Source organism: Athene cunicularia (genome assembly GCF_003259725.1).
Source record: "Athene cunicularia isolate RWA chromosome 2 unlocalized genomic scaffold, athCun1 chr2_part1, whole genome shotgun sequence".
Taxonomy (NCBI): Eukaryota; Metazoa; Chordata; class Aves; order Strigiformes; family Strigidae; genus Athene; species Athene cunicularia.
In genome coordinates, this window is record NW_020799095.1 from 102534363 (window position 1) to 102556155 (window position 21793).

A 21793-nucleotide genomic window follows, 5' to 3' on the forward strand; every position below is an offset into this window, starting at 1 on the left:
ATCCAGTGTTTTTAGCATTGTCCTTAACATAGTGTTAAAAAATGCAGAAGTCAGTAAAACAAAGGGTGAAAGCTTCCCATGAAGAGAATGGGTTTTCCACCTGTGCTCTGGATGACTTCACCATGTCCGCGGTGAGTCGCTCCACAGTACAGGTGTTGCTGCCGGCAGTATCGGCACCTACCATACTCACAGCCCCGCACAAGATCATATTGCCCTCTTAAAGAAATATATCTCAAAATCCACAAAGCATGGAGTTAGTATTTTTTCTACCTACAAGTTCATGTAACACCATTACTAGGGTCACTAACACCTAAATACTGTGTTATAAAAAATAGAGAATGTTAGGGGAAATATACACTTCAAGTGTATTACCTTTTTAATCCTTCCAGTTGAATGTAGTTTGAATTAAGACTGAAAATTGTGTACATTAATCATTAAATTACACCATCTTAATTAGGAGCTATGTTTCATTGGGAAACTTGTTTATTTCAGAATGGAGGGCCTGGACTTAGACAGAAATGGCATTACTTCACCAGGTGGCATAACTCTGAAGGACAGATTCCTTCTGTGACTTTGCTAATGCTTTGATCACTCTAGTTTTAATTACCTCATTGAATGGAATATGCTCAGGTTGTCTTAGGAGACTGTTGCACAAACCAAAGATCTAGCTTTGATCTCCCTATAGATCTGGCTATATATCTTTGTGAGAGTCAGTCTAAATTCTTCTCTATTGGGATACAGTTTGAGAGAGGCTCTTTGCTGTGGTGTATCGTGGCTGTCTTGCCTGTCATTGAACAGGTCTTTAATTCATACATAACTTTTATCTTCCTTTAACTGTTCTAGTTTTCCTCTCATCTTCTGAACAGCCTAATTAGATTTTTGAGTTTAGTTCCAGAGACATGCACTGAGTGATCCCTTGCTTGATTTTCAGTAACTGAGGATAGACGCATCTCGCTTGTTCCAGACAGTTATTTAAAAGCACCAGCACTTACTGTTTTTTGTTCTGGTTTGAGTTAAGATCTAGACATGTCTTTAAATCTAATAGTCTGTGGGATGTTGGACCCTCTGGTGGTGTGATATTCTTACCACATTGCTATGGCTGGACCTTAAACTGTTGCAAATCCATTATTTTTCTTAAAATTTACCACACTGGTCCTTCAATTCTGTTCACAATATTTGCCTAACATACAGTTCAGATACTCAGCAGTCTTTGCTTAGCCTGTGTTGTGGTTGGGCTTTTTGTATCCTTTCAATTAAGATATTTAGTGTTTAATCACAGTAGGACATTGTTTGGTAATACTATATAATTAAACGGTGATGGTTGTTGAAGTGTATAATTAGGATTTCTGACAAGTCATTGTGAATCTCTGGTCTACTGTGAAGAAGAACAAAGCCAGAGAGAAAATGCTGGCTGGGTTATATAAATAAGTGAGAGATGATGGTCAGGCTGAAAATGAGGGTTCTCCCCTCCTATAATGAAAGGGTTTGTGTACATTACACAGAATAAAGTATTTCTTAAGCTGAAAGCTTTCCAGAGATAATAGTGTTGGCCCTCTGAGGCTCTTTATTATGTCAGATGTGGGATTTGGATTTACAGGAAGCGGCTGCTGCCTCCAACAAACTCAGTCTGGTGGAGAAGAGTTTGCCCAGCCTCCTCTGCATGCAGAGCTTTAGGCTGCAACCTGCAGATTGCGAAGGGTAGGGTTTTTCCAAGGTGTCCCAAAGACAGAAAGCCCCCATTTCCACAGAAATACCTTGGACTTTTGGGACAAAGTGCCTCCCTCCAGCTTCAGGAACGAGGGACATGGTGACCCATACCAGCCCCTGTCTCAGCCCTAGCATTGCCCCCTCAGTGGTGAGAACAGCTTTTCAAGGGCAGGATTATGAAAAATCATGTTAATGGTAGATTATTCTATTGTCTTAAGTCTTAAGGAACAACTCCTCCCCACTTTTTTTAACAGTCTAGGAATATGTTGTTCTCCTAAAATGCAAACTGAAAGTCTCTTGTAATTAGATAGCTGCAAGAATCATAGAATAGTTTGGGTTGGAAGGGACCTTTAAAGGTCATCTAGTCCAACCCTCCGGAAATGATCAGGGACATCTTCAGCTAGATCACGTTGCTCAGAGCCCGGTCCAACCCAACTCTGAATGTTTCCAGGGAGGGGGCATCTGCCACCTCTCTGGGCAACCTGTCCTAGTGTTTCACAACTGTCATCATAAGAAATTTCTTCCTTATATCTAGTCTGAATTTGCCCTACTTTGGTTTCAAACCATTACTTCTTGTCCTATTGCAACAGGCCCTGATAAAATGTTTGTCCCCATCTTTCTTATAGTCCCCCTTTAAGTACTGACAGTCTGCAATAAAGTTTCCCTGGAGTCTTCTATTCTCCAGGCTGAACAACCCCAACTGTCTCAGGCTGTCTTTATAGGAGAAGTGTTTCATCCCTCTCATCATCTTCATGGTCCTCCTCTGGACCTGCTCGAGCAGATCCATGTCTTTCCTGTACTGGGAGCCCCAGAGCTGGATGCAGTACTGTGGGTGGGGTCTCACCAGAGCAGAGCAGAGGAGAAGAATCACCCTCCTCGACCTACCAGCCACACTTCTGATGCAGCCCAGGATACGGTTGGCTTTCTGGGCTGCAAGCACACATTGCCAGCTCATGTCCAGCTTTTCATCCATCAGCACATGAAGTCCTTCCCTGCAGGGCTGTCTCAATCCCTTCATCTCCCAGCCTGTATTGATACTGGGGTGTTGCCCCAGCCCAGGTGCAGGACCATGCACTTGGAAAGAAAGGGGCATCAGCATGAAGAAGAAATCCCACAGTGTGAAGGTCAGGATAAAATCACAGGTACTGGCATCACTGGAAGGAGTCACTCAGATCTTTTGAGGCATAAATTCTCAGAACAGGCTTTTGAGGTGTGTTTTTTCCTCCCTGGAGGTTATTCATACAAGCTGCTTGCTATGTAACAAGGCGATCAGGTTATGCAGGACACTGCAGAAATCTGTGAGGATGGAGTGGCTTGGGGTTGGTCCATTTATTTATTAAATTATGAAGAAAGAAGCTCTGTGTCTTGCAGTATTTACTTGAAATATATAGTGGCTGTTCCATCCTCTGTCTTGATGCCATGTTTCATGATTTTCCACCTGGCATAGGAAAACTGGCACAAGCTAGGTGAGTACATACCTACCGCTTAGATTTCAAGTTTTGCTGCTTTAATTGCTTCCTAGTAAATAAACAGAAACTTTTTCAAAGTAAGCATAACTTGTATTTATCCCCATTTGATTACAAAAAACAGAAGCAAAACTATTAAATTCTAGAACAAATGACAGTGGTTTTGCGCTAAATATTTTTTCCAATGGCATTGTAAAAATCTGAGAATGAAGTTAAGCAGGCTGTTGCAATCCACCTGCCCACAAGCCAGCACTGAACCACCTGGGCAAGCAGGACCACTGCCATAGCAGAGACAGGGCTTGCGAAGACTGTGGATGTGGGAGGAAGGCTTGCACTCACGTTCCCCCTAGGGCCAAGTGGAAAGGAAATCATGGCAAGAGACTGAGCAAGGAGTGAAGAAGGGGGTGGCAGTGGACACAATTTGGTAGTATCACCCCTGTTTTATAATGTAAAATAAAAGGCCTTGGTTTGCCTGATCAAGAGCTCTTCCCCACAAAGCCATGGGGATGAATGGACACACGTGAGGCAGTTGTGACATGAGGAACTGCTCAGTTTGAATGAAGGCAGTAGCATGGCTTTCCCAAACCAGGTGCTTCACAACTGCAACCTAAGGGCTCGGTGCTCTCCTGGAGACCAGTCATGCGAAAACCATAACATTTGCTTTTCTGTCCACACTTACCCTCAGGAATGGTTGTCCAGTAGCGTTTAGGTCACAGAGCCAGAGAGGGGCTGTGGTACTGTGCAGCAGCTGGAAGGGCAGCTGCTCAGAGCAGCCCTGGTACATGCTGTGCTTCCCATGGCTGCAGCCTCATGCTAAATGCCCATCCAGTTACTTGGGGATGGGCATGGACCTTTATGCATTAGTAGGAAAAATGTAGGGCATCTATTTGCACTTAGCTCAAGTTAGAGCATTTATAGTGTAAGAATATACTCTAAACTGAAGGAATGAGATTTATCTCAAAAAAATTTTAAAAAGCATGATCCAGTCTCATTTTTTGCCATTTATAACCATTATAAAGAATGATTGCTTTGTGAGGTAGGGTTAGTCATATGGCGCCATCAAATCATGTTTTGCTGACTGCAATGAAACCATTCATGGAGGATCAGAAGAATTGTTTTCATGAAGGGTAGGTTGGTTAATAACCTGTGACACAGAAGAGAAGACAAAAATTTCACTTTGAATTTTGTGGCTGGATGGATCCAGTAATCTCAAAGCTATACAAAGTTCATTATTGGCAAAGATATGTCTGCTTTTGATTTGAGTGTGCTAATGGTGCTTTTGTGTCAGTACAAAAGCTTCTCTGTAAAAATATATATATACACACGTATTTTTTCTATATATTTGAACATAAATATGTGTGTGTGTGTGTGTGTGTGTGTGTGTATATGTGCATGCTTATATGCCTGAATTTTAAAATTCTCTGTGTCCTAAGAGACAGACTTACTTTCCTAATGGCTAGGCATGCAACTACCATTTTACGCTTGGGTGCCTTAATTTAAGCACTTACAGCCAGGTTGTTTAAGGTATTTCGTTATTTAAACCTAGAAATGGGTTCCTCATGGGACCATCTACTTTTGCTTAGTGAGATAGGCACCCACTGGGAGCTTGTTGTAATTCTTCATGATTAGGTACCTCTCAGTATTTGATTCCTACCTATATGTTGAATTATTGAATCACAGAATGGTTTGGGTTGGAAGAGACATTAAAGATCATTTAGTTCCAACCCCCCTGCCTTGGGGGGACCTTTCCATGGCCACGGGGTTGGAATTAGATGGATGTAGTTTGCCTAGGCCCCTTTAAATAAAAGTATTAGGTCTACTGTTCATCAGTTTTGAAAACATTAGCTATGAGAAATTTATCATTTGAAGGCTGCAAATTAGGCTTGCAGTCTTCCTTCTAAAATTCAAGGTATGTTATCTCTTTTCAGTGAATCACACTGAGGAAAACCCCTCTTAATTAATGTATGTATTTTCGTTTCCTGTACTACATTTCTTCAGTCATCTTGTCAGTACATATTTTGTCCGGCTTACAAAGAGAATCTTGCATCTTTGTCAAAACAGATCTGCTAGCAGAAATATTCTGAAGCCACCTAAGATCCTGCAGCAAAAGCCAAGAAAAGGACACAAAGGCAAATACTTTTAAAAGAATTATTCAGCAAAAAAATATGTGTACATATCATATTTGAGTGTTCTAAGACATGCTCCTGAAGCATAATATAGATGAGGAATCAAGCATTTTGTAAGGTGGTTAGTCCATGTCCAAGAGCAAAGATATTTAGTCTCCCATTAAAAAACACAGAATAACAACAACAACAAAAACCCACCAAAAACTCCAGGTCCTCCTCCAGCAAAACCTCTGCTTATCTGGAGCCCAAAAGGAATCTGCAGATGTATACCCCCTGCGTGAGAACAAAGTCTTCAGTCACTGGAATGCAATGCTGTAAAAACAAATACTACAAAGCCTGGTAACAGGGGGATGTCTCACTTGCATATTTTTTTGTGACCATCTTAGTTTGCAGAGAAGGGGGTCCCCAAAGCATGTGAGCCAGCAGGATCTCTTTGTACTAGGTCGCTGTCTGTTTGGCCAGATGTCTTCCCAACAGTGAAATAGAAAAACCAGAGCTCTTATTAAAATAAGTCAGGGAAAGGAATGGAAAAAAGCATGTGTCCAGCGAAACGAGGCACATTGTGTCCCATCTGACATTTATTAAACATTGATCAAATCAGCAATGAGAAATGCACATCATGCGGAAGTGACCCTGGCTCCTTGGGTTTGGAAGTTAGTGACAAATGTCTGGGAGCAGACCGACATTGAAAACACGTGTACACAGAGAGGAGCGTGCTGCACTAGGAGCAACGATAACAAACTGACTTCAGCTGAGAACCCCCTTTTGCAGTTTTTACATATGTTCTATTGATGGAATGGGCGTGTAGGGTCTTTCCCTGTACATACACTCTACAGCTTTCTAGATGAGAGGTTACACATCTCCTGGAAGAACATTTTATGTAAACCATGAAAGCAAGCAGTTGAGTGGGTAAAATTGGGGAAATTTTGTCAAATTAAAACCCAGTCATGGCCTCCTTCAAGCAATGACTCAGCTTTTGTGATAAACCTGTATGATTTTGTGCCAATCTGCTGGGTTTTGTGTAATCACAATGAGCATTTGAAATCATCTCCCATCTGTTGTTGCTTAATGTTTTGGCTATCACATCCTTTCAGAACAACCCTTCAATAAAAATATGTGTCCACACAGTGCAGACTAAATGCACCTCCGCTATCAGAGCAATCTTTTTTGGGCTTGGTCCTTACACAGGGTACTGGATCAGAGCAACAGGGCAAGTTGAAGCCAGGCTGCATACTTGAGGAGGTTGTGGAGCCCCAATTACACTGTGATTCATCCTTACATAGAGAGGGTTGCATTCCTGGCTTTTACCTTTGCTCATAGCCTGGATTATTTAGCTGCACAAAAAGACATCAGAATGAGTCTTCCAGACCTTTACTCCAAAGTACCTTATATGATTAGTGAACTAGAAAGTCAGCTGTTAGTAGCAACTGAGTTAAGAGCTATGTATTTGCAATAAAAAGTAGATTTAATAGCTCTGAAAGGCTTTACTGTGTCCATCTCTAGGCAAAGGAAAACAAAAGAGCCTGTTAGAGCTTTTTACTCCAGCCCTGGACCTGGGACATGTTAGATGAGGGTAGCGGGCGTTCAATGGCAGTCAGATGCAGTTTTAAGCTGACAGGCAGAAAGCGCCAGCAGGCAATGAGATACACACTTCCAGCCCAGCTTAGTTAATGGAATCACTCTAGCCTGCATGATCGCTTTAGTACTCTGTGTTTACGTTATTGATACCAACAGTGCTGGACTGTTAAAGGATGGGAAGGTCTGACTTTTGTTGGGGTGCTGTTCTGATGTCAGTTTGAAATACGCTGGAAGTAAAAGTTCCGAAAAGCCAAAGTGCTGTTTTATTGAACTAGCAGTAGAGAGGACTGAGACAAGTGAAACAAGATCCTTATGAAGCACTGGAACGTACATGATGCTAGATGCTGAACTGCAATACATCCAGTGACATTGGTGAGGTTTCAGCTCATTAGACTACACAGGAAGCCAGAGTATGGTGACAGAAAGCAGGTCATGTCATAAAATGACTAATCTTAATATGAGACTGTAATCAAGTGAAACTTTTCTGTGTGCAGTTGCTGTCAAAGGTTTTGTTTTTATTTCTGCCTTTCTCTGTGCTTTGTACCTCTGCAGTCTATCAGTCTTCCCAGTTACGAATCTGATCCTGCTTCCATTAACATTAAAATAGAGAGGATCAAGCTTTCTGGTATTTGTGTATTTAGAAGGTGAATGTGATGTGCTTTTTGCCCCAAGCTTCTTGTGGTTTTTGATATGTGAATTGTTCAAAGCCTTACAGGATTAGAATCTGAATTTTAAACACTTTGGAGGAGGTACCTTGCATTCAGTGCACAGGGGCACAATGAGCCCATTAGTACCAGGTAACAGCAGCAAGATGGTGTTCCAGACACTACAAGTTCCCACTGTGTAACAATGTAAGGACATAGAGTGTATCATCAGTAAATTCTCAGATGACACCAAGTTAAGCGGGAGTGTCAATCTGCATGAAGATAGGGAGGCTCTACAGAGAGACTTGTATAGATTGGATCAGTGGGCCAGCGTTAATGGGATGAGCTTCAACAAGGCCAAGTGCCAGGTCCTGCACTTGGGCCACAACAACCCCATTTATTGCTACAGGCTTGGGGAGGTGTGGCTGGAAGAGAAGGATCTGGGGGTTCTCATTGACAAGCAGCTGAACATGAGCCAGAGTGTGCCCAGGTGGCCAAGAAAGCCAACAGCATCCTGGCTTGTATTAGTGTGACCATCAGAAGCAGGGAGGTGACAGTCCCCCTGTACTTGCACTGGTGAGGCCACCCCTGGAGCATTGTATCCAGTTTTGGGCAGCTCAATACAAGAGAGATCTCAAGGTGCTGGAGTGAATGCAGAGGAGGGCAACAAAGCTGGTGAAGGGCCTGGAGAACTAATCCTGTGAGGAGAGATTGAAGGAGCTGAGACTGTTTAGTTTGAGGAGGAGAAGGCTGAGGGGAGACCTCATCACTCTCTACAGCTACCTGAAAGGACATTGTAGAGAGGTTGGTGCTGGTCTCTTCTCACAGGTGATTAGTGACATAACAGGAGGGAATAGCTTTAAGCTGCAACAGGGAAGGTTTAGACTAGACATTAGGAAAAAAATTTTCACAGAAAGGGTGGTCAGACAGTGGAATAGGCTGCCCAGGGAGGTGGTGGAGTCACCATCCCTGGAAGTGTTTACGGGTCGTTTAGATGAGATGTTGGGGGATATGGTGTAGGGAGAACTTTGTAGAGTAGGGCTGATGGTTGGACTCGATGATCCCAAGGGCGTTTTCCAATCTGAATAATTCTGTGATTCTGTGAATATCAGTTTCTGAATACCTGCTGCAAACCGTTAGAAAATTGCACTTTTCCTGTCCAGCTTTTTCAGCAAGCAGAGCTTCCCCATTAGCAAACTCCTTGAGACTGTCAACCATACAAAGAAAACCAGCCCACACATCAGGATCCATAAGAAAACTTGGCTATTGAATTATGGACCCTTCACCTTTTCTTTTGTGATGCAGGAGTTATCTGCTCTCCAAATCCAAGTCACCAATAAATGAGCTATGCAACTGCCTGTCTGTGCCAGCTCCCTTCCTTCCCACCTACACAGGCAGGAGAGAAGCCTTTCTCCTCTGGAGTTTCTGTTCTTGGATATGATCTGTTCTTGGATTATGCTTACAAGTCTTTGTCTCATTTTCCCCTAATGTTTCTGTTCCTGAAAAAAGAACTGATCTTATGCCTAAACCCTAAGGAACTCAAATCTATGACAGCGCTTTCATCACATGGCAACAAAACATGAGATGACATAATGTGGAAAGTGGGCTGACCTGTGAGAGGTGCATTTCTGCCTTAGCCATTGCTAGTAGATGTGCAGAGGGAATTAAGGAAAATGCCTTGTAAAATAAACTTTGTATAAGTCCTCTTCCTGAGTTGCTCCAATATGATAATCCCTCCTTCAAGTACTGCAGTCTTAAGGAAGTCACTGGAAAAATGCTGTTCTTTGAGAGAGAAATACAGTTGACTTAACTTGATATGTCAGTCACCTGTCCTCCATGAACCCAGGGGAAGTAGCCCATGCTTTTCTCTTAAAAAACAAAAAATAAAAAAACACTCTGCAGAAGGTCATGAGTTGAGAAAAGCAAAATCAGCTGTGGGTTAGGCCTTGGGGAAAATATAAGTTACTCATAAAAATCTGTGGAGCAAGTTTTGATTAGTTAAGTAATCTGGTACATAGAATTTATTAGAGCTTAAAGCTTTCCTGTGGGACTCCCCTAATAGTACACAGAGTAAAATATCAAAGAAATGCATTTTCTGACAGACACAGAAAGCTACATTAATCCTGGCCTTAATTGCACACCGGAAGGAGAAATAAATCCCACCCATTCATTCAAGCACAGTGGTCCAGTTTTCATTTTTTTACACATTTGTGTTTCTGATTAATATCTTGGTGACTTAGTCAATGCTTCCAACACTGTTGAGCTGTTCCTGAGGAGCACATAGAAAAAAGAGGAATATTGCTTCCCTAATAGACTCAAAGATACCAAACCATTTTGCAAAGTGCTCAAATATAAAATAGTAAAGGCCTGTTTTCTGTCATCAACTTAAGGCCTTTTTTCTTAAACTTGTCCACAAGGGGAAATTCACCAGCATTTTTCTGTTGGTATAGATGTACCACTAGCTTTACCAGTATAGCACCCCTTTTTTTCAGTGGAAATAGCATTCTCCAAAAATAAGAAAAAAGGCTCTCATTATGGAAAAAAAGTGTTCACATGGTAGCCATTTGTGGTAATGCTTACAAAGCAGGACCTGTACTCCTACCAGGTTTTCACAATGCTATTTTATGTATTTTCCTTCTGACAGAGCATTTACCATCTCCTATTGCCCTTGTAGCGTGACTGAATGCTAAGAAAGAGTTGCTGCAGTGTGATGCTTAACAGAGGAGATGCTAATAAACATTTGACTACCAAAGCTCAACATAGTCTTCTTAGCACAATCAGAAAATAGTCGTCTCTCAGGGAAGCCACAGGCTTTCCAGTGAAGCAGAACCTACTTCTCTTCTATAGGCTAAAATCCCAAAGTGATTGTATCACTAAGCTGATGATTTAACCACTGTGGAGGCTATCCGGGCAAAATAGGTAGATAGGCACCCATATATCACCTGCTTACATAAATAATTTCTTCTGTAGAAAATAGAGGAGGGGAAAGGTGGAAATAAAACCTGCAATGTGTTCTCTGCCATTGTTTTAAAATTCTTTAAATCTTCTTTTGCAGGTATTCAGGAGGGGACTCAATGTACCAAATGTAAAAGTAACTGGGCACTGAAGTTTTCCATCATCTTATTATATATTTTATGTGCCCTGTTAACAATCACAGTAGCCATTCTGGGATACAAAGGTATGTATGCATTGAGCCCAACATTTCACTTTCAGCCAAGCATCCAAGTGCATTTCTACTTATTAGACAGGCAGTTTATCGCATTCCACCTTAAATATCAATACCTTGGCATACACACAACACGCATAACCAAACTGCAACTTTAGATTTTCACTTTCAAACAGTTATGAAGTTTTGAAGCTAGATTAGACATTTAAAAAAAAAAGAAAAAAGTTTGAACAAAATGATTGTTCTTTTGCCACGAAGGAGTACTGTCTGGAAGACTCAAAGCTCAGTAACATGTGCTATACCTTGATTTCACTCAACTCTTTTACATATACTGCACCTTCCCAGAATAAATGTCCTTCTTAGTGGGAGAGACAGGAATATTCTTACTAATATAATATTTAGCACAGAAACGAAATGTAGGATCAATATCCCTTTGAAATATCTGGAAGAAAGATTGAACCAGGAGGTGCCAATGTATTGAGTTATCTACAATTATTTTGATGAACAAAGATGCTTAGGTGGTTTTGACAGTAATTTCAAAGGTTCTGGTAGCTGGGCAACCAGTAACGGAGAAAATTTCATTTGTGCAAGTAATCGGTAGGGCACATTGGAAAGCATGGCTTAAAATTTCCATACATCCTCAGCACTAATTAACTATAGCCACTTAGGCATTCTTATGAATATTTTCACGTGTCTGCTTGTTGTGCATTCACAACTATAAGTTAAATAAATAAGACATGAGTTTGTGATAAGAAAAAGAAAGTGAATAACATATAAGTATTATAACAGGACATGGCAGCATGTTGTGGAGAAAACCAAACTAGCTTTAAATTAGCTGCTTGAGTATAGCTCTGAGAGTAGCTTCAAAAACCCTCCAAGAAGCTGGGTAAATATTCATGTGATTAGCATGCAGTGCATCCTGTGCCGCCAACAGCTGCGCTCATAGCAGAGCTGACATCACCTCTGGTCCTTTGCCAGCAAAAGAAAAGGAAATTGTAAAAATAGAAAGGGATAAATACTTATTTAAGAGCATTTGGTACGGTTTTGAGTGGGAAGAAAATTAAAACTTCTTGGTTTAGATGGAAGATTTAGACAGGATGGTGAGAGAATGTGAAGGACAGATATAGACACGCAGGTATTCCTTTTTCATGATAAAGCAGTGTGTTGCAAATTAAAATCAATGTAAAGAAATGCAGTACATATATAATTGGTCAGACATTCTCCTGAAGAATATGTAACTGGTCTCTGGAAGTCAGATTCTGAGGAAAAAAAACACTTTCCAGGATTCAAAATTTGATCTATAAAGATAAAATCATTTGGTTATATGGACTAGGGAAGGACAAACTTAGGCCTTTTGCAGATATAAATCTGCAGAGATCTGCTTACAGCAGATGAGGATGGAATCCTTCCAGGCTATAAACCACCCACTAAACACCAAGGATTTAGCAGAATTTTCCTCAAAAGAGTTTTATACCAGGCTGTCAGTTCTGGGGCTCATCAGAAGACTCAGACCTCATTTGGCATCTGAAACAGTGTGTCAAGTTGGAGGAACCATTGCTCTGTATCTTATTTTGGCAAACATTTGTTCATGTGTGTTGTAGGAAGCAATAGCAATAAGGAAACTGTCCAGAAGATCTCTGTGGGAGGCATCATTTCTCTTCCTTATCTCAATCCACAGTTTTCAAGCTTCTTTCTCCATGGGGACCTCTAGCACCATCTTTTCCCCAGGCTTTGCTCTCATCTTGAGGTCCCATTCTTGCTACACTCATTTCTAAGCCTTCTTCTTGTACTGGGTAGTTATTGGTGCCTGACCACGGACTAGGCTTTCTGTCATAGCAGTACCAAGCCACATCTATCCAGGGAAAGCACAAAAGAATTTTCTCTCCCACACAAAAGTGGCAAAAAGATCATAGGAAGGTGGATAATGAACATCCTTCTCACAAAACTTAAGACATGTTGGTGACCAGTGCTCCACCACTCACCAACTTGGTAACTGCTTCATCCGAATGCCAAGGAAAAGGGGCATACACCGGAGAAAAGTCTTGTTTAGTCCAAGGTATCCCTTTGGTAATGCCAAGCAGCAAATGGTTATTAATTTCGCCCTTTGTACCTGCATCTAAAGACTTTGTCTCCACAGTGCCTAAGCACTAATTTGCAGGGAAAACATGAGTTAGATAAAACCCCAGCTGACAGTACATATTCAAAGGAATTATTGCAATATTTTTGATCGTTGAGAAGGAATTAGGCCTTAAAGGAAGAACAAAAGTCAAAATTTTATAGAGCTCTTGAACTCTCCTTTCTGCATCAGAGTTTGGCTTGTCTTTTTTATTGCAATATTACACTGAAAGAAGGAATTCTGCTGGCATCAGGGATTCTTTCAGTCTCCTAGCTAAGTTTCCATTAAATTTGCCTCCCACACTTATGTTTATAAAGCCCAAAACTACTTTTAAAACTTTAATTTCCTACGTGGTATTTAGATATCCTTTGTGATTTAAAACGTTAAAACTACTAATCAGTGGATTAAATATGGCAGGCAAAAAACCAGCTCAATGGGAGGCAAAGTCAACATAGAACAAACCTCCAAACTGGTGGTAAAAATTACATAGTAGGTTGGAGAAACCTGAAACCAAAACATGAATTAAACATCAAGATCATGAAGGAATAACAAGCTGAGTTTACTATTAGTTTCTTTGAGAGGACATATTAAATAATTGTTTAAAACATTAATAAAGCAATCTGTAGTTTTTTACACATACTTTCTTAAATTAAATGCAAAATACTAAATTATAATTTCTCTGGCACCAACCAGTGTCAGATTAGTTTATTGAAGGTGAATGATCTTCCTGTGAGTCATTCCAGTGAGGGAAGCTAACATGTTTTCAGCTTGAATTTCTAGCAGTTCTCATTCTCTGCTCTGTCCTTGTTTTTAAGTTTCTAATGCCCATCGTGACTTTCATCTACTTCTTTTATATGTCTCCTAGACAGTTTGCCTGACATTACCTAGGGCCAACACATCATGGTGAGATGGCAGATATTCTCCCTGCTTCTGAAATTGTGTCTCAGATGCAAACAGTCCTCACTGTTCCAGTCAGCAACTACTTGAAATTTTGGCTTCTTCTGGAGGCTCTTTACCACATTTTCCACGGTGACCTTGTCAGAAAATGAGATGACAATGTAAAGGGGTCTGACCAAACTGAGAATTAAGGTGAAACTGTATAAAACCAAGCTTAAGGCATAGACAGACACTGAATTTTTGAGAGCAGCAGACTGTTGGGAGCAGCAGAGTGGCCTTCATGAGGGATATTATAGTTGGTCTGCCTGTTTTGCTTTTGCCTTTTTCTGGAGGAGATGGGAATAGGCTGTTCAAGCCTGGGGCACTCCACAGAGGTTGACTTCCACTCCTGAGAGTGCTCCACATGCTCACCTACCACTGAAGGTTCCATCTAGAGATGGTGGTGGGAGCTACTGCCAGGGAAGGAAAGGCATTCCCAGTAATAAGACATCCATCCATATGAACCCTTTTGACAGCAAGAGGAGCAAAACCTACTTTGTCCATGTTGCTCTACTCATTCCTCCTAGAGTTCATGCTTTCCACTTGCAGGGCAGTAGTAAGAAAGAAAATAAGCTACAATTTGCCTGGGGAAGGAGTTTGGGCAGGACATCAACTCCCCTAGGCCCATGATTTATTTGACCATCCTGCCTCTGTATAAAGCAAATACATGCATCGGGTTGTCTATGGGATGACAAAATTCATCTTAGCCTCCATCACTGGGAATCCTTGAGCTAACCCTGTAGCTCATGTTTGCAGAGACCTCTATTGTTTCTGCTGCTGGAGCTAAGAGTGGAGCTGGTTTGAACTTGGGTCTGGCTTCTCTCCTGTACACTTCACATGACAGGACTGACTTGCCCTCTGAGGGGAAACAGAATTAAAATAAAGGAAATGGTTTGCCTGATATAGCTAATTCTGCACTTCATATCAGTTAATCTGGGTAAGTCATCACCTGTTGAGAGTCAAATAAATAGACAAAAATCAATACCTTGTGTATTTGAAAGTGGCCTTCTCTTTCCAGCCACTCTAAACCAGCATCTTCCAGCTAAGTGTTATGTGAACCTTCCCGATCCAGGGCTGCTGTCTGACATCCAGTTACACACTAGAATAAAAAGCTGTTATGTTCTGTAGGAGACAAGCTGCTGGGGACTGCAAGACCTTTTAACAGTGCTCATTAGTGATCTTTCAGACACAGTGCAGGCACAGCCTTCCCACATAGTATGGCTGATTGTCAATAATATCGGTAAGGCTTCTGATTAAAGTCTTGCTTCAATAAATTTTTGGGGTGTTCCACACAAAGAATGTCCATAGCTACAGACCAGCTTCAGTCTTTTTAGTGTGGGGTGGGTGGTTTGGTTTTGTTTTGTTTTACTCTTGGCCGTGAAAATACCATATGCTGTTGTATCTTTAATTCCATCCAGTCTCATCTACAGTAGTAGCCAGTACAGACTACTACACAGTGATAGGATTTCTACTGTTTTCATTTGCTTTGGACTTTTCAGGGGAATATTTTAACCCAAGTTTCCAGTGTTAGTTTTCATTCAACCATAAAAACATTCTTGTTATCATGGACAGTATAAAATCTCAGTTTTACAAACTTCAGACCTGAAGTACAAACTGGCATTCATTTGAACACCAAAAGGAAGAAACTACATTTTCCTTTCATTATTGTTAATAGATTTTTTTTGCCAAGTGTATTGCATAACTGGATAACATAGGTGAATATTACACTAAATCTGAATCAACAAGACCTATAGGTGATGTGACATTGCTAGTCCAGCACAGATCCAGCAGGAACACTTGTAGTAGGCCTGCTTTCTAAATCCAGATTCTTTCATGAGGTCCTCTCTGAGTGCCCAGAGTGAACTATGTCCTTCACAGTGACAATCCATAAACAAAGCAGAACACCACAGACTGAACAAGGAGCTGCCTAGAGCTAGCCAGAAGGAAAAGCCAAATATGGTCCCCACGCTCACTGCATGTGATGCATAGGCGTATACATGCATCAGTGGAGTATCAGAAGTAACTGAATGACCTTTGCTGATCTGCATTCCAGACTGGAAGACAGCTGGGCAGGACAAACAGGGAATCAACTCTTGTCTTCATTTAGGAAAAATGGAATACAGCATTTTGATAAATAACTTTAATGGGCAGAAGAACCGGTAAAAAATATTGGGGAGGGAAATGCTTTCTGTAGCAGAGGGTACTGAGCAATGGTCCCCCTGAAAAAGCAAAGCCATCACTGTAGCCGCCATCACTGTAGCCTGGATCTGGTGTTTAGGAAGCAATCTGCCACCTTCTCAAATACAGAAAGCCACACTCTGACTCTATCTTTGCACACACAGTAGAGTCTCTGTTTTACTGACTTCTTAGCAGTACTGAAAGGAGCAGGCAGGTAATTCACCATAGGGTGCCTGATCTCTCTGAAAACCTTGAGACTTTTTCTCTGTTGTAACTCCATTCACCTCAGTGCAGTTGCACCAGAGATAATCTTGGTCTGATTTTTCTCCTGTTGGTTTTGGGGAAGCAATTAAAAGCCTACTGTGTAACTGCTATACCTAGAGTCAGAAGAACAAGGGCAAAAGTTAATGAAGAAGGAGCACTTGGTGGACTAAACTTTAAAGGTCGGGTATTCTTATGGTTGTTCATGAGCAGCAAAAGATCCCCTAAATTTCCACTTCTAGTAAAAAAGCAAATCCTTACATAGCAACAACTTCTATGAGGCTATTTCCTAGCTGCAGGTTATGAACTAGCAGTACCCATTACCCCACACAGGTTTACAGAACTGGCTTCACTATCTCAAGACATAGGAAGCACCTTATTTCTTCTGTTTGAAAGAGGGAGCTGGCACAGTAACTTGTGTAGCTTCTCCTAGGGTTGGTTCAGATCCATTCTGCTCACAGTGTAGGAAAAGGGCTAAATAATCTTGTGAGGAAAAGGCATTTCTGCCCCTGGTTGTGGCTTGAATGCAAAAGCCTATTAGGCAAGGTTTGGTGTGGAAGCTGAAGGCTGCCTCTAACCTTGCAAGCATTTAATATTTTTGCCACTGGAAGCCACCTCAGGCTCTTTATTTGTTGTTCTGCTTTTTCCATTTCCATATCAATTCCATCAAATAATCAGATTGTCTCAATGACAAGAAAATTACTCAGACATTACAAAATAAAGAGCACATCAACCATAAATCTGCACTTGCTGAATGACCATGCTTTTAGTCTTAATGAGGCAGAAGTTTCAAAACTTTTAAATGATCTTTACCATTACCAAGATGTTTAAAAGTTGATCCCCAAAACATGTAGTAATTGCATCCTCAAACTGCTATCTCAGTCCAATGTTTGCTATCCAGTTGGCAATTTTTAATGATTCAAAGGCACAGGGAAAAAAAAAAAAAGAAAAAAAAGTTTATTTTAAAGGAGAAATGGCTCATAACAAAATAAAAGGAAGTCTTGTCTCATGCATCTGAGCCTTTAGCAATCAGCCTGCCTTTGCCACACAGCACTGTGCTTGGAGCATGGAAATAATGTTAAAAGAAAAGGACTTGGTACACGAGGAAAAGCCACAAAGAGGGATTTCCTTATTCAGGAGGGAGATGGTTCATGAGCAAAGAAATGTTTGGGGACTTGGCAGATGGAAGAACTGGAAAATGCTGGGTCCCACCAGTAGATAGGAGCTCATCCTTCCAACATTTCACAGAGCAACAGCAGAGTGTAGTGACAAGGAAGGCAATTTTAAGGTGGTTTCTTTTTTTTCTTTGATGGTAGTGGTGTTTTCTTGCTTTGCTTTATTGTTTATAGACTTTTTTCATAATTTCACTTTTTTTCTTTCCATAACATACTGTTTTCTTTCCCATAGTGGTAGAAAAAATGGACAATGTGACAGGTGGCCTGGAAACGTCCCACAGAAGGTATACAGAAAAGTTTACAGAGGTGGAGAGTGGTCTGAAGAAATTAGGTAATCTACACACAAGCAAAGCCCCTTTGTATTATGGCTTTGGGGTGTTCTGACAGACAGCATCAGGAATTTGTCTGAAAAATCTCTGGCTATGACAAGATACAACACTTACTTCTGTTACAATTTCTCAAGTATTTGGGAGAGCACTTAAAAACCGTTAAGATCAGATCTACTTAGGACAGCATTTTAAGCATAGTTCAGTATTTACAGTTCCCACTGAAGTCACTCTGAAATCATTTATACTAAAATAAACAGACACTTAAAGGTTGTCCTCAGGAAAGAGTCTTCTCTAAGGCAGAGATGTAAAACATAGCAGAAGCTGTTCCACAGCACAAGAGATTCTAGATAAAATGACAATCTGTGACCCAGTCATCTTGATGCTGTTCTAGAAATTAATATTCAAAACTGAAGGCCATTTTAAGGGGTGTCCAAATAATCAGCTGTTCAGACCTCTTACATCTGAGGCAAATTGATTACTTTCATAAAATATTTCTTCATCATCTCAGGGAATACATGACACAAGGTTGTTATGAGTTCAGGTGTCCCAAGTGCTATCACAGTTCTCAATTTACAGGAAGACAGAAAAAGATCATGGATAAGGATTCTACTCACTAAGTGTACATTTTTACCTTTCTTCCTTGTCTGGAAAGGAAGCAGAGCTGTTTATTATCAATTTATATATACATACACTTAGATTTTATATAATTAGTTTTTTATGTAATTATTAATATGCACATACATGCATGTGCTTCTTGAAATAAATTTTGTTTAGCTTCATAAACCATTATTGAGACACGTATTTCTAGGAAAAATGAATTGCTTGCAGCTTGATCATAAATTTTTACAACTTTTTCCCCTCAAAAATAGCTGAATTCTGAAGTATTTGCACACTGCATTTAGTTCAAAGACATGGGGTAATTGAAAGGCATGTACTTTTGCTGATACATATACAGAAGTAAAAATTACACCTTAAAGCACATGCAACCTTTTGGGTTATATTTAGGTTATTATATTATGCTGATTAAATTTTCACAACTTGGAGCACCTTTGATTCATTCACAACCACACATTTTTACACGCTGCTGGATGGATGGCCAGTGAGATACGCAGGACCATCAGTTCCCATTTAAGTGAACTTGCCATGGAGGAAGTTTAAAAAGTTATAGAACAGTGTGTGTGTGAGGCATAAAGATAAGAGAACTGCTGTAGAGCCAGAAGGATAACAGAATGTGGTGAATGAAAGACAGGCCTTCAGGGATTAGCTGTATGTGGACCTGGCAGTTGTCAGAGCTATATGAGGAACAAAGTGTAATTTGAGCTATAAGAAAGGGTAAACATAGAGTGAGAACTCAGAAGATCCTGGAGTAAGACAAGTGGCAGGGAGAGGAACCATACTCGGGAAGATGTCCATCCATGAAAGACTCCGTAAACAATTGAGACTGAAGTCTCACAAGCCACCATTCGATGCTCACCATCATGACTCATTCAAACACACCGTAAGAAAGTTCCATACACAGCTGTATTCACTGTAGTTTATGAAAACCATCCTGCTTTCTCTTGAAGTCATCTGAAATTATGGACTTCAGACTGAGTAATTCATAAATACAGCTACATTTAGATGAAGAAAAAAATATATGGACTGTGTGTAAGAGAGAGAAGTGATTGAGGTTGAGAAAGGGAATCTTCCCTGAATGTGAGTGTCGACCGCTTATTTCCTTGGTTTCTGTGTCCTGGCTGATGAGCTGTGCAGCCTCAAAAGCTTAATCACACACAGACAAGCTTCCAGAACTATTCTGTAGGGCAATGGAAGCAAGAGCAAATATGTTCTTCAAAGATTAAAGCTTTTGCCTTGCTGAAACTCAGAACATAAGGAAACAATAACAGCAAAATAAATGTCGTTAAAAACAATAGTAATATATTAGAGAGAAAAACATAGATTCATCATATCTTGTCATATCTGGAGTAGCCTGCTGGCAATGCTTTTCTCTTTAACCCAGATTGTTTTAAAATAGGTATTAGAACTTTTTAAAAACTAAACCCAAGATTTTAAAAAATTTAACTATATGTGCTAAATCACAAAAAAAAAAAAAATTCCACCTGCCAGGAGAAGGAGGAAGAAAATATGAGCAGCTAAAATTTACTTCTGAGCTTTCATCAAAATCCAGTTGCAGCTTCAAAACATACACCTACTGACACCTCTTTAATAGTTTGAATTCCATTTATTATTCAGTTTTCATTCAGAATACAGCACTACTTGACTGCATATACTCATCAGTTTCCAACGGCAGGTTTTCCCATATACGATGATAGAATCACCATTTTGTTCTCAGCAAGACAAAGGTCTTCATTGATTCCTCTGATCTTCATTGACTCCTCTGATTTTTTTCTCTGTCTAGTGGCAGAACTTTGCTTAGTGGTTTCTTTTCTGGAAAAGATAGCATAGAAGTTCCATTGATGGAACATTTTGGCAACGTGACTGTACTTAAAATACACTGTGCTTACTTATACTGTGTTTTCAAAAATTCATCCTAAAGTCTTTCAATCTTTTTCCTGTACAACAGATGAGCAAGCTGGACAAAAAGCCATGAATACTAACACTGAACTGTCTAGCTTCAGATCTGACATTCTGGCTCTTCGTCAGCAGCTTCATGACATTGCAGAGAAAACTACCAGAAACAAAGATACACTGGAGAAGCTACAAGAGTCTGGAAATGTATTAGATGATAGACAGAGCCAAATGAGAAGTGCCTTAGATAGTAACTCTTTCATGATCATCAGTGTCAATAAGACTCTTCAGGCATATACTGGCTATATCAACAATCTTCAGCAAGACACAAGTAATATCCAAACGAACTTGCAAAATCAAGTGCATTCTCATAATGTCGTCATCATGAACCTGAACAACTTAAACCTGACACAAATACAGCAAAGAAATCTTATCAGTGTCCTGCAGAAGTCAATGGAAGATACAAGCTTGGCTATTCTAAGAATCAAGAATGACTTTCAAAATCTGCAGCAGGTTGTCCTTCAAGCCAGGAAGGACACTGATTGGCTTAAGGAAAAGGTACAAAATTTACAGACTTTGGCCACCAACAACTCAGCATTGGCAAAAGCTAACAATGATACACTTGAAGACATGAACAATCAGCTCAGTTCCTTCAGTGGGCAAATGGAGAACATCACCACAATTGCCCAAGCCAATGAACAAAATCTAAAAGATCTCCAGGAACAACATAAAGAATATGAAAACAGAACGTCTGCTAAATTCAACCAACTAGAGGAGAGGTTCCAGGTCTTCGAAACTGATATAGTCAATATCATTAGCAACATCAGCTACACTGCTCATCATCTACGGACACTGACTAGCAATCTGAATGAGGTCAGGACAACTTGTACAGACACCCTAAGTAAACATTCAGATGAGCTGATTTTTATGAACAGCACACTAGCCAATATTCGCTTAGACTCTGCATCTCTCAAGATGCAACAGGATTTGATGAGGTCAAGATTAGATGTTGAAGTTGCCAATTTGTCCGTAATTATGGAAGAAATGAAGCTTGTAGATTCTAAACATGGCCAGCTCATCAAGAACTTCACTATCCTACAAGGTATGCAGCTTCCCTAATGATGCTTATTATGGCCTATGTCAAATTCCTGCTTGCATTACTTCTTCAGTTCTGTGAAAGTTAGTGCATGCTGGTATGGAGTCCTGGGGTTCTCCATTAGCTAATCCTAAACTTTGGAAATGTAAATGTTGCTTGAATTTTCCTCACTGGTTTTCCTATGCTTTCTTTACGTAGTTAGAATGGGGATGATAGGAAAGAAGGTTCTGACTTAGCAAAATTTTATTCTGACTGACTGGATCTGCTTTTGATTTAGTTTCTAAAATAAGCTAATGAAGGTGTGGAACCTCAAGAAACCAATGCTTGCTAAGGAGGAAATGGCTATTCCCAGAAAGGTCCACCCTTACTGAAAAACAAGTTGCTATTTCACTCTAAGCCAGTTGTTAGTCTGCCAGAAAACGTCCTACTTTGCTTAGGTTTTAATCCTAGGATATTTTATTTTCTCCAGAAATAAATAGCATCAAGTTCAGGAGGTTTCTCCCAGCC

General features: G+C 40.4%; 1 protein-coding gene across 1 annotated transcript in view; it reads left to right on the plus strand.

Annotated features, from left to right (window-relative positions):
• The window catches only part of COLEC12 (collectin subfamily member 12), an 89253-nt gene that overhangs the window by 61413 nt on the left and 6047 nt on the right, over positions 1-21793 (plus strand). Inside the window, exons 3-5 of the mRNA XM_026841442.1 lie at positions 10577-10699; positions 17586-17684; positions 20246-21292. Coding sequence (XP_026697243.1) covers positions 10577-10699; positions 17586-17684; positions 20246-21292 — 1269 coding nt within the window. The remainder of the gene's footprint in view (positions 1-10576; positions 10700-17585; positions 17685-20245; positions 21293-21793) is intronic.